Source organism: Podospora pseudoanserina, chromosome 5 (assembly GCF_035222485.1).
Source record: "Podospora pseudoanserina strain CBS 124.78 chromosome 5, whole genome shotgun sequence".
In the NCBI taxonomy this organism is placed as follows: domain Eukaryota; kingdom Fungi; phylum Ascomycota; class Sordariomycetes; order Sordariales; family Podosporaceae; genus Podospora; species Podospora pseudoanserina.
In genome coordinates this window covers 3,736,976-3,749,726 of record NC_085924.1, presented here as the reverse complement: position 1 = coordinate 3,749,726, position 12,751 = coordinate 3,736,976, and the positions used below count along the sequence as shown (strand labels likewise).

The window sequence follows — 12,751 nt, the reverse complement described above, 5'->3', positions numbered from 1 at the left end:
TTGGTGGGAGTAGAGCTTTTTTGCATTGGAAGAGATGTATGTATATATCGAAAGAGAGATGGAGGGAAGAGAGGGGGAAATGCGATCATGATCTGGATTCAGAGTCGTTATTTGTGTATATGATTCGGGTAGGAGGGGTGTCGGCAGGAAGTTGGGGTGGGGGATGGGTATATAAGTTTGGATGCATGTATTATCGACAGTGCCAAAGAAGTCTTTGAACATGTCAAAGGATTGAAGTTGTGACTTGTGTGTTCATGTGGTGACGTTGTGAAGCAGGGTGTATTAAACTCGAGGCAGCTACTACTTCATGAGAGGGGGTAGGATTACTGGATTTCTGGCGCATGTGTAGGTGGTGAGGGTTAGGAATGTTATCTTGGTCATACACAAAGGAGGGTTATGTATAGTAGCTAGCTCATCCAGCAAAAGATTGTGCGCAGATGCTGTGTGAAAAATGAGGGGTTTTTGTTTCCTCTTTATAGCCCACTCGGAATGATTTGAGGACACTCCAGTCGGCAGAGATGAAGTGTTCAAAGAAAAGTGAGGCTCACAGGGGGGCGGGGGGGTGGAATTCCCAAGCGATTGGTGCCAGCGGCTACGAAGTCGGTCTTGGCAGGGGTAGGTTGTGGACCAATGAGAACGCTTCGGCGCTTGTTTCAACGACGACGAGGAAACGTCAGGCTGGTGAGAGGGAAGTAAATGGTAGGTTCGTGAGCGCTTGGAGATTAGACGCATTGTGGGACATCCCCGGCAGTGAAAGAAATTGTAAGGCGGGCGGTTGCTGCTGGGGTTTGCCAACTGGACTGGGGGTGGGAGTTGTGCAACGACCGCCAACCAAAGGGTTTGGCCGAAGTTGGAGATGTCCACGCGCTGATGCGGGTTGGGTGGTGGCCAGGTGTTCCGGCCTGGTGGAAGATGCTGGGGCGGTGATGATATGTGATGATACCGAGGCTGGAGTGGAGGGGGAAGCGCAGGTAATATCGTGAGAAAGAGACGCGGTTACGGGCTTTCGGGGAACGTGGGTGTGTGTGCCCATCTCTTATACATTTCTCTCCCGCACGTCATACCCTCTCTTTCTCTTCTTTATCCCTTGTCTCACACACACACACACACACACATATCTTTTCCTTTTCTCTCTTGTCGATCAACTCCCAATATCCTTGCCAGTTGGCAAACATCTCATTTGTTGTCATCTTTTTCATCTTTTGTCTATCATCATCACTTGCGTGGCATATATCTATATCATTTTTTCTGTGTCAGCATATCTTCCATCAAAAACGAGACCTCTCTTTGCTACATAGCATAACGGATTTTTCTGGGCTGGTCCTACATCTCTCTTTTTGTATTCTTTTTTTATACACTTTTTCTTTGGTTCGAAGGCAAAGCAAAGATGCGCCTTACAACAACATTAATATCGCTACTTTTGGGGTCGGTTGCAGAGGCCGGTCCTCTTAAGTGGAGGAGGGGATGGAATGGGAATGGGCATCAGGGGAGGAGGACGGTGGAGGAGGAGGAGGGGGTGGGGAGGATGAAGTGGGCGAGGCAGTTTAATACTACCGTTGGGGGCCCGGTGATCACGACGCGTACGAACATCGAGACCACGGTGGTGACGACGATTGTGCCGGAGACGACGGTGACGGAGGTTGAGGAGGCTGTACCTACTACAACGACGAGGAGTTTGGTTAGCCAGGTTACGCTGCCGTTGGTTGGGGCGCCAGAGACGAGCGCCGGGGCGGGGTTGGAGACTTCTACTGCTGAGGCGACGGTGACGGGCTTACCTGGGGCTACAGTCAGCTCGGTTGCGAGTTCGGGGGCGGAGAGTTCTGTGGGTGAGACGTCGGTGGGGGAGGTTACTGCTACCGAGACTCTTGCGACTGAGACCTCTACTGTTGAAACTTCGACTGTCGAGACTTCAACAGTGGAGACATCGGAGACCGCGACTGCTTCCCTCGAGACCTCTCTAGTCGAAACATCCACGCCCGCCACGAGCCTCGCCAGTGAGACGGAGACCTCCGTTGAGACATCAAAGCCGTTGCCAACTTCAAGCACGCCGCTGATTGTTTCCTCCTTTCTTACTCCATCGGCCACCGCGACTGGGACTGCTAGTACCGATCTCACCAGCAGCGCTACTACCGAGCCCGCCGACCTCACAAGCAGCCCGACAGAGAGTGGTGCTACTAGCACTCTCCCTGCCGAAACCGCATCAACACCGGCCACCTCAACCGCCAACGTCACCGTCACCGGCGAGCCCAACACCGCCATTCCCACCGCCATCACCAACCTCCCAACCGCGACCGCAAGCATCCCCACCAATGAGTTCAGAAACAACATTGCCCTGGCCCAGGAGTACAACACCATCTTCTCAGAAACCACCATGTCCACCGCCTGCAATGTAGGCCAGGCCGCCTGCGTCAACCACAACGTCGTGAAGTGCTCCGAGAATGGAAACAACTTTGAGCTTCAGCGCGAGTGCCCCTCCGGCACAGCCTGCTTCGCCATGCCCCTGAACAATACGGTCAACGGCGTCATCATCGGGTGCGTCGATCCTGATCTGGCGCAGGAGACCTTGGGAATTGTGCCAGCGGATATGATCCCCAATCTCACAAGCGATGCCCCTTCCACTCCTCCCGCAACCACTGCACCTGCCTCGAGCACACCAGCGGATACATTCACTGCAACAGCAACCATCACAGTCTCTTCCGGCGTCGGAACAGTCACCGAAACAGACGTCGATACTACCCCCACAGAGTCACCAGCACAATCCATCACCAGCACAGCAACCATCACGATCTCGACCGGCATCGAGACAGTCACCCAAACAGGGGAAGCTCCCATCCAAACCGAGACAACCCCCCTCACAACCGCCATCACCAAAACTGCCACCATCGACCTGACCTCAGAAACAATAACCATGACCCTCACCCTCAGCCCAACCCCCCGCTTCCCCCAACTCGACGAGACCATTATCCCCCTCCCCACAACAACCAACCTCCCAAGCGTCGAACCCTTCCTCCCCGCGCCTGTCGAGAGCGAACCTCTCCAAACATCAGCCACCCCTCCCCCGATCATCTTTCCCACTCCTGAGCCGGTTCCAACCACTACAACAACGAGGACAAGATTGTCGGTTATTCCTATCGAGGACACCACCACCATCACCACCACCGCCACCGCCTCCGCCACTCCCACTCCTATTCCAGAGCCAACGACAACAACAACAACAACAACAACAACAACAATCCCAGACGTGGCAAACGGAGGGCAGGAGAAAGAGGCAACGGTCACGGTGACGGAGAGGGAGACAGTAACGGAGCAGGTGCGGGAGACGGTGACGGTTACTGTTGGTGCTTAAGCGATTACCGGAATGTCTGGACGTCTGGTCTTTTGGAAATTAAGAAAAAAAAAATGAACATTGTGATACCTTACCACGCTCTAGATCTTTATAATTACCTAGCACTACAGAAATCAGTATAACGTGTGGTGATTCTTTAATTCATAGCTTTTGTTCCAAAGGAATAGGTGTTTAAAGATGGTGAATAGGTTCAAGGGATAGCGAGAGTGCGCACTAACTAGGTATCTTTAGAGGCTTGTTACCTATCTTTAAAGGCCTTTAGAGATAGTTAATAGGCCCTTAAAAGATAGATAACAGGCCCTTAAAAGATAGATAATAGGCCTTCAAAGATAGATAATAGGCCTTGAGAAATAATTTATAGGCTCCAAAACATAATCAACATGCCTTTGAAGATAGTTAATGTTTCAAAGCATATCGACTATCTTTAAATGCCTACTGATTATCTTTTGAGGCGGGACAAGCAGTGCGGTTCTGGGCGTTTGTAGCAGGGAGAATGCAGAATTGGTACTCAAGTTGTCTTAAAATTGTATTCATTACGCTGATCGCTACAGTATACCCATCATCAACAGAGTTCGAGCCCACTCCCCCCCCTCGCAGCAACACCACCCTACTTACTCCCCGAAGCCCTCTTGAGATTCTCCATAATGTTCTGAATATGCGCATTGTTCCCCAATGCCACCGGCGTCGGTGCAACCGCATTCTGCCCACCGCCGTAGTACCCTGCTGCTCCCTGGAACTGTGGTGGTTGTGGCACCCCATACTGTTGCGGTGGTGCTTGCTGCGGTACACCACCCTGCAAAGACCCAAGCAACGCATTGATATCAATCTGTGGAGCAGGTGCCCTGGCAGCAGCAGTCTGCTGTTGCGACTGCTGCTGGGTTTGGAGACCGGTCAACAGAGACCTCAAATAATCATTATCAATAGGCGTAGCAGGAGGAGCAGGAGCAGCTTGTGGAATGGATGACGCTGGAGGATAGCTCTGATATCCGGTGGCAGGCGGTGGAACAATGGGACTCTGATAAGGAGCAGTGGGAGCAGCAACAGGAGGAGGCTGGTAAGTTGGAGGATATGCCGCGACATGGGGCGGTGGAGGTGGTGGAGGAGCATGCACGACTCTCGTCTTCTCCCTCATGACCAGCCCACCCGCCAGTTCCGGGTTCAGCGAGTTGTAACTCTCAAACCGGATATTGCTCCCCGTGCCTGTGTTGCGGATGAACAGTTGCAGTGATATCAATCCCGAGTCACGGGATTTCTGGTCTAGGTCAATAATGGCATGAACACCTTCGAGCACCTGGCGCTGCACGATTGTATTGCGGGGAAAGCGAGGGTTGAGATGCATCACGGCTGTCTTGAGGCCATGGGCATGGAGAGCGTTCTGTACCCAGTCAACAAAGGGCCGGTCCAGATCTTGGAGGAGCAGGATCTGGACGTCTGGAACATCGTTACCGTACCGGCGAGGGATGTCGAGGCGGTCTACATCCGATGGGGTGCGGCGATGTGGACTGGGACTTCTTCGTCTATAGGATTCACTGCCAAAACGGCTGCGCCGGGGCGACCGGGACCGGCGACGGTCGTGTGACATTGGACCGTTGTCACGATCTCGAGCATAGAAGCCGCGAGGGTCGTCTCGGCGGGGCGAGGCGGAGCGGCGGTGGTCATTGGTTCTCTTCCAACCAGGGTCTCTCGGCTGGTTGTTCAAGTCGAGCCTGTCATTTGCCATGCCACGAGGACCACCGCGTCGATCTGGCGAGTGCCCTCTGTCATCTCCACCCTTTTTCTTTTGACGACGGGATATTTCGAGGTCTGTGTAACAGGTTAGTTAAGAGATTGTTTTTCGTGGAGACAAGGGCACACTCACGAATGCGGCGGCCACCAAGCTCCATGTCCTGACATGCCTCCAGTGCGGCCTGGGCTTCAGAAACGTTGTGGTACTGCACAAAACCATAGGCGCTCTTCATGGAAATCTGCGCTAGTCTGCCATACTTGCTGAACACGGCGAACACCTCCTTCTTTGATACCCGATCGCTGGAGAGATTGCCTATACACATTTGTCAGTCAGCCTATGAACACCAGCAACATCGGGGCCAACATACCGACAAAGATACGGGCGCCTTCGGGGAACCTATCCCAGTTTTGTTCCGAGGTATACGTCCTCTCGTCGTTAACGAAGGTATCCCAGGCATGGTTGGAAAAGGAGGCTGCGTAACCGGCGCCAGCCGCTCCAGGAGCCGAGGCTGGTGGCTCCATGGAGTCAAGCGAATGTCTATAAGGTCCTAACGGGTGGTTGTGGTTGTGTGTGGGATTGGGACCACGTGGCTGATAGGCATGTGGTTGAGCCGATAATAATGGCTTGGGGGGCAGTGATGGGGGAAGGGGGCCTGAAATCAAAGGGGCGGATACGGATGTTGGGGTATCTGCAGACGTGACAGTAGCAGTGGCTCGAGCAGTGATGTCGTCTACCAGCTTTTGGATGTCAGCGGCCTCAGCAGATGCAGCAGCGGACTTGTTGTTGGGGGTGGACGTCGGTGCGTCTGATGGACTGGAAGTTTCGGGGCCGCTGGACTGGGAAGGTGGCTCATTCTCAATGGATGTGAGCGTTGGCCAGCTGTTGACATTAGGCTGGGTTGCTGTCGACGATGCGGGTGGAGGAAGGCGATCTTCATGATGGGCAATGACAGCTGGAGCTGGAGCTTGAGCAGGTGCAGATGTGACTTGGTCATTCATGGAATTGGAAGCGGCAGCCTCCTCTGATACATCAGGCTGAGGCTCGCCAGCACCAGCCTCGCTACTCGAGCTCTGGGGGTCGACAGGCGAATCAAAGCTTCTTGCATACTCATCATTGTCGGGAGGAGCATCGGCAGCACCGTCAGAGGTGGCAGAGGGCTTCTCGGCGGCCTCGTCCTCTTCACCGTAGTCAATGCTGCCGTCGCTATCATCGTGGAAGTCCGACGAGTCACCGGCCACTACGATAGTATCGGAGACTGGCGCAGGGGCATCCGGAGTCTCCAGACCGGGATCCACGATGGTGCCGGACATGGCTGTGTCAGCGGTAGCTGCTTGGTCCTGGAGCATGGGCACCACAGAATTGCTCTGGATCTGGACAGAGATGGGCTTGGGCGAGAGGGGACTCAGACTGGCGGCGGCCACAATTTCGGGCGACTGTTCCGACATCAAGGGGGATGCGGGATGCGGGATGCGGGATGCGGGATGCGGACGTGAGACCAGAGAGATCAGAAAAAGAAAGAGAAAAAGCCGAATAAGTTTGGCGCAGAGACGTGAGAGGTGGAGGTAAGAAGGAACGGGGAAGGCTTGGGTTGGAAGAAGAGACGTGGGTGGACTTTAAAGTTTTGTTGTGTGGATTGTAGACGGGGGATTTTGGCGATGGATCTTGTCTGGCGATGGATGGATGATGACTGACTGGATGCACAGAGTGAGAGAGGGGAGAAAGCGACTGGTTCTGGTTTTGTGATATTTTTTGCGGTGGCGGATGAAGGTTTGCAAAAAGAACGCCGACTGGGGACCCGTCACAAGCTCGCAGTCACTTTCGATGATGGAGGAGCCTGGGGGCAGTTGCAAGCGCAAGGCTGAGAGGAGATAAAACATATTATTATTTGCAGGAGGAAGAAAATGCTCGATCAAAAGCCCCACCTGAGCTTAGGGTTGCTTGGCGTGACCTGCCGTTCAGGGTTGAAGTGGGAGTGGGGTTCTTCAGCACAACAACGACCAATGAATGGATTGTCTTCCATTGTTTGCATTCCTCAATCAATAACAACAGCATCCATCAAAGAATGTCGCTGCTTCGTAGACCTCAGCCATTAAACCTCCTGTTTTCAGGAAGTCGCTGGGTGTCAGTACCACCATTCCCGCGATTCATTAGACACCAGGCCTTCGACGCATCTTTTGACGAAGAGCAGCTTAGTGAAGCCCGGAGATGGCACCAGTCATTCAAGATTGACAGTCTTCCAGAAGGCAACACATCGTTTGCCCGCTCATCCGGTCCTGGCGGCCAACATGTGAATAAGTTTGTGCATCTGCCACCGGTGTGTCGAGCCTCAGCTTGTTGACTGTCTGGGCAGGACGGAAACTAAAGCAACTACCACATGGCCTGTTCCACAGCTACTATCCAGACTCCCCAAACTGCTACATGCTGGTGTTAGGGAATCGAAATACTTTTCCAAGCGGAGTGACTCTCTGGTTTTCCAGGCCCAGACCCAGAGAAGCCGCACTGCCAACTCGGAAGAAAACCGACAGAAGCTGTTTGACGAGCTCCAGCAGCTGTATGAAGCCACCGTGCCAAACGCAACACGGCCAGAAAAAGCTGCCAAATATGAAGCACTGTGTGTAGCATCCATCTCCCAGTCTTTGCTACCTAGATACTGATCCCGTGACAGGAAGAAGAGCGCCACAGAGACCAGGATAAAAACCAAAAAGCACCATTCTTCCAAAAAGGCCTACCGGAAGGGGGCTTCAGAATGACAAGACTGGTTACGGAGTTGATGTTGGAAAACCAGAAAATGAAAACAGAAAGGTGGTGCCCAATCTCGGACTTGAACCGAGACCTTCAGCCTGACCGCCGCACGGGGACCCCTATAGGCACACCAGCCACCTTGAACGAACGCTTCAGACTGCTATGCTAACTTGACACCACTTGGAGCACCGATGGCTCCTTGCTGCAGAGTGGAAGCAGGAGACGGTGCTAAAACACCCTGTGGCGCGTCCACAGAAGCTTGCCCCCAGGCCACGGCTCATTGCACCGGGTGCGATGTTTGTCCGGCAATAGGGCAACAGCAGCGCGGTAGCAGCGTGGTACAGAAAAGGGAGAAAATGGAATATCTTGAATACTTACCTGTCATTACACTTGTCCGCCTTGATCCAATATAATTCTCTCGCTCAAGCAACTTTCTCCCAGGTCCTGGCAATCACACCTCCCAAGCACAACTCAAGAGTCAGTCATCACTGACCTCGCCGTCCCAATTAGGAAATCGCGAAGTCAATTGATGAACCGCGCTAGTGCAGCTCACTGTGGAGCCCCCATGGTTGATAAGCCGATAAGACTTCTTGGCGGCTCACCGCCCGGCAGAACAAAAAATAATTGAGAGCTCCCAGCACCTGCAGCTTGTCGCAAACCTGGGTCCCTCTCCAAATTTGTCCAAGGCCCAATTCGCAAAGAAGAAAGCCGCGACAATGACGACCCAAAAAGTAGTGTATGTTCTCTTGCTTTCTCTTGGCGTACATCGCTCATCTCGACCAGTATTAATTGACATTTCTGCCTCACAGAGACTCCCGAATCCCAACACTGATCCGCAATGGCCTCCAAGAGAAGAAGCGCTCCTTCTTCGTCGTCGTTGGCGACCACGCCAAAGATGCCATCGTCCACCTCTACTACATCATGTCCAGCATGGAGGTGAGGCACAACAAGCAGGTGCTCTGGACCTACAAGAACAAGCTCCTCGGCTTCACCTCCCACCGAAAGAAGCGAGAGAACAAGATCAAGAAGGAAATCAAGCGCGGGATAAGAGAGGCCAACTCCGAGGACCCATTCGAGCTGTTCATCTCTCTCAACGATATCCGATATGTCTACTACAAGGAGACCGAGAAGATCCTCGGTAACACCTACGGCATGTTGATCCTCCAAGACTTCGAGGCCATGACGCCGAATATTCTCGCCAGGACGATCGAGACAGTCGAGGGTGGTGGTCTGGTGGTTTTGCTGCTCAAGGGGATGAACTCCCTGAAGCAGCTCTACACCATGTCTATGGATGTCCACTCGAGATACAGGACCGAGGCGCACGATGACGTTGTGGCGAGGTTTAACGAGAGGTTTATTCTTTCGCTCGGGAGCTGCGATTCGTGCCTGGTCATCGATGACGAGTTGAACGTGTTGCCAATTTCCGGAGGAAAGGGGGTGAAGGCGCTGCCACCACCGGAGGAGGACGAGCCATTGAGCAAGACGAAGTTGGAGCTGGAGAAGATCAAGGATTCGTTGCAGGATACACAGCCGATCGGGTCGCTTGTGAAGCTTGCGAAGACGACGGACCAAGCGAAGGCCCTGTTGACGTTCGTCGATGCGATTGCGGAAAAGACGCTCAGGAATACGGTCACGCTGACGGCTGCGCGTGGTCGCGGAAAGTCTGCGGCGATGGGCGTTGCCATTGCGGCGGCCGTGGCCTATGGATACAGCAATATCTTTATTACTTCGCCATCACCAGAAAACTTGAAGACACTGTTTGAGTTTGTGTTCAAGGGATTCGACGCGCTTGATTACAAGGACCACGCCGATTACTCGATCATTCAGTCGACGAACCCAGATTTCAACAAGGCGATTGTCAGAGTCAACATTCACAGAAATCACCGTCAAACCATTCAATACTTCCGCCCTCAGGATGCGCACGTTCTCGGACAGGCCGAGCTGGTGGTTATCGATGAGGCGGCTGCTATTCCCCTTCCCCTTGTCAAGAAGCTCATGGGCCCCTACCTGGTTTTCATGGCCTCGACAGTCAGCGGTTACGAAGGTACCGGTCGGTCGCTTTCGCTCAAGCTGATCAAGCAGCTCAGAGAACAGTCCATGACTGGTGGAAACCCGAATGGGTCTGGCACTGCCGAGGTGGACAGAGCAAGTGGAAAGACTACCAAGGAAACTGCCGGTATTGGCGGTCGCTCCCTCAAGGAGATCACCCTCTCCGAACCCATTCGTTACGCCCAGGGCGACAGCGTGGAAAAGTGGCTCAACACCCTTCTCTGCCTCGATGCGACACTCCCCAGGTCAAAACTCAGCACCCAGGGCTGCCCCGACCCTTCTCAGTGTGAGCTCCTCCACGTCAATCGCGACACACTCTTCTCTTTTCACCCAGTCTCAGAGCGTTTCCTTCAGCAAATGGTCGCGCTCTATGTCGCTTCCCACTACAAGAACTCACCCAATGATCTTCAGCTCATGTCTGATGCGCCCGCCCACGAGCTTTTCGTGCTTACCGGACCCATCTCGGAAGGGAGACTGCCAGAACCACTGTGCGTCATCCAGGTGTCTCTGGAAGGTAAAATCAGCAGACAGAGCATCCTCAACAGCTTGGCCAGAGGGTCACAGCCAGCCGGTGATTTGATCCCCTGGCTGGTCTCCCAACAATTCCAAGATGACGAGTTCGCCTCTCTCTCCGGCGCCCGCGTTGTCCGTATCGCCACCAACCCCGACTACGTCTCCATGGGCTATGGCTCCAAGGCTTTGGAGTTGTTGGTCAACTACTACGAGGGCAAGTTCGCCAACCTGTCCGAGGATGACGATGTGACCATGGCCCAAGCCGCCCCAAGAGTCACGGGTGCCGAGCTGGAGAGAGGCAGTCTGTTCGATGACATCAAAGTCAGAGACATGTCTGAGCTCCCTCCCCTGTTCGCCAAACTGGCAGAGAGGAGACCGGAAAAACTGGACTATGTCGGTGTGAGCTACGGTTTGACGCAGCCGCTGCACAAGTTCTGGAAGAGGTCACAGTTTGCTCCGGTTTACCTGAGGCAAACGGCGAATGACTTGACGGGTGAGCACACGTGTGTCATGCTCAGGCCGTTGCAGGACAGCAATGACTCGACTTGGCTGGGGGCTTTTGCGAATGACTTCCACAAGAGGTTTTTGTCGCTGTTGAGTTACAAGTTTAGGGAGTTCCCCTCCATCTTGGCGTTGACGATTGAGGAGAGCGCGCATGCGGGTGCCGAGTTGGACCCGTCAGCCAAGGCTGGGGAGTTGAGCAAGGCCGAGTTGGACAACGTGCTCACTCCTTTTGACCACAAGAGGTTGGAGTCGTATTCGAACGGGTTGCTTGATTACCACGTTGTGCTGGATCTTGTTCCTACTATCGCCCACTTGTTCTTCAACGGCAAGTTGAAGGATGTCAAGCTCAGTGGGCTGCAGCAGGCGATTTTGCTGGCGGTTGGTTTGCAGAGGAAGGAGGTGGATGTGGTGGCGGATGAGTTGAACCTGCCGGCGAGTCAGCTGCTGGCGATTTTCATCAAGATTATGAGGAAGATTGTGTCGCATTTGAGCTCGGTGGTGTCGGGGGCGATTGAGGCTGAGATGCCGGATCAGGGCAGGCTCGGGGTGAGCAGGGAGAATGCTTCGGGTGTGCATGATGATGAGGTGGTGGACAACAAGTTTGTGCCGTTGGAGACGAGCTTGGAGGATGAGTTGGAGGAGGCGGGGGACGAGGCTGCTGCGGAGCTGAGGAAGAGGCAGAGGGAGATGATTGATTCTTTGCCTTTGGATCAGTGAGTGTTATTTTCCAATGAACGGTCGGTGGTTGCAGTTTGCTAATATGCTTGTCATAAGGTATGAGATTGAAGACGACGAGACAGTCTGGAGGGATGCCGAGAAACAGGTGCTCAAGGCGGCCAAGAGCGGCAAGTCAGGGACAACGGTGAGCGTCAAGACCAAGACAAAGCGCAAGGCTGTTGAGGATGGTGGTGAGGAGAAGGGACACTCCAAGGCGAAGAAGCCCAAGAAGGAGAAGAGCAGCAAGAGGTAATTCAAGAGAAGAGTATGTAGGGAGCTGTTTGTACTGGCAAAAGAAGATACCCAGTCTTGATTTGACAGGAATTGAATCAAGACTTTCCATAACCCTATTCTCTACAGACGGGACTCGCGATGTTACACAGAAGTCCCAGCCAGATGTTTATGTTTGACAGGGGGGAGCGAACCGTTGGGTGGACTCCCTGAACGGGGGGGAAGTGGGGCTCCCCACTCGACGCGATTGGTTGGGAGAACGAGGGGCAGAAACTGGGTGCTTGTCTCGAGTGGTCTGGGTCACGATGGAAGCTGGAGATGGGGTGCGGCTGACGGAGACAAATGCCGGAACGAGCTTCTTTTCTTTTTGTTGGTGTCTTGTTGACATAAAAGAGTCTTCAGTGTTTGCTCGTTGGGCAGAGTCAGCTTTGATACTACCTTAAGTTGTTGAGTTGGAGCATCAAGTGGAAACAACAGCAGAAACAATCACACGAACCCCTCTCCTCGCCCTCCCCCTCCCACTCCCCCGGCCGTCCCCTTGAGCTGTTGTGTCACTCTCCCCATATATATAATAGCAAAACCCCGGACTTATTCCCTCCCTCCCAAACCAATCCCTCAATTTCTACCGAGACAAATCATCCAATCCCTTTTGGTCCGATTGGACCCCCTCTTTTGGCACTTACTTCTCACTGCGTTACAGCAAGGCTGGCTGGCTGGTTAGCTGCCCGATTGCGGTCAGAGGAGTTTTCCCCCCTTTGGCTACTGCTACACCAACTAGGATAAGGCTGCGCAAGGCGCCCAGGCAAACTATTACCGACGACGACGACAACAACGACAAGTGTAAAGAACAGGTGGAGAGTGCGGTTGATCTTGTGGACCGGACATACACCACCGACGGCGATACCGACAGTTTGCGCGCGCGC

The 12,751-nt window shown here is 53.6% G+C and overlaps 4 protein-coding genes across 4 annotated transcripts; 3 read left to right on the top strand and 1 right to left on the bottom strand.

Moving 5' to 3' along the window:
• Window positions 1-1,387: 1,387 nt before the first annotated feature.
• QC764_509090 (uncharacterized protein) lies at window positions 1,388-3,346 on the top strand (the record flags this gene model as incomplete). The annotated part of the gene is made up of 1 exon (XM_062948165.1): window positions 1,388-3,346. The coding sequence occupies one exon, from the start codon at window positions 1,388-1,390 to the stop codon at window positions 3,344-3,346; it is 1,959 nt and encodes a 652-aa protein (XP_062799572.1).
• A 519-nt stretch (window positions 3,347-3,865) lies between these two features.
• NAB3 (nuclear polyadenylated RNA-binding protein 3) lies at window positions 3,866-6,945 on the bottom strand. Its single transcript, XM_062948164.1, has 3 exons — window positions 5,440-6,945; window positions 5,205-5,384; window positions 3,866-5,149 (listed from the first exon to the last, which is right to left on the bottom strand). The coding sequence occupies exons 1-3, from the start codon at window positions 6,515-6,517 to the stop codon at window positions 3,954-3,956; spliced, it is 2,454 nt and encodes an 817-aa protein (XP_062799571.1). The 5' UTR covers window positions 6,518-6,945; the 3' UTR covers window positions 3,866-3,953.
• A 189-nt stretch (window positions 6,946-7,134) lies between these two features.
• Window positions 7,135-7,822, top strand: QC764_509070 (uncharacterized protein; the record flags this gene model as incomplete). Its single annotated transcript, XM_062948163.1, has 3 exons — window positions 7,135-7,367; window positions 7,423-7,683; window positions 7,738-7,822. The coding sequence occupies 3 exons, from the start codon at window positions 7,135-7,137 to the stop codon at window positions 7,820-7,822; spliced, it is 579 nt and encodes a 192-aa protein (XP_062799570.1).
• Window positions 7,823-7,951: 129 nt separating this feature from the next.
• NAT10 (N-acetyltransferase 10) lies at window positions 7,952-11,850 on the top strand (the record flags this gene model as incomplete). Its single annotated transcript, XM_062948162.1, has 3 exons — window positions 7,952-8,550; window positions 8,624-11,593; window positions 11,655-11,850. The coding sequence occupies exons 1-3, from the start codon at window positions 8,531-8,533 to the stop codon at window positions 11,848-11,850; spliced, it is 3,186 nt and encodes a 1,061-aa protein (XP_062799569.1). The 5' UTR covers window positions 7,952-8,530.
• Window positions 11,851-12,751: the final 901 nt, after the last annotated feature.

What these genes read in the sequence shown, in the direction of transcription:
- NAB3 (XM_062948164.1), bottom strand. Translation starts at nt 6,517, where the DNA reads ATGTCGGAACAGTCGCCCGAAATTGTGGCCGCCGCCAGTCTGAGTCCC. An exon ending in AGGCGCCCGTATCTTTGTCG is followed by an intron (nt 5,385 to 5,439) that starts GTATGTTGGCCC and finishes AAATGTGTATAG; the next exon opens with GCAATCTCTCCAGCGATCGG. An exon ending in GCTTGGTGGCCGCCGCATTC is followed by an intron (nt 5,150 to 5,204) that starts GTGAGTGTGCCC and finishes CCTGTTACACAG; the next exon opens with ACCTCGAAATATCCCGTCGT.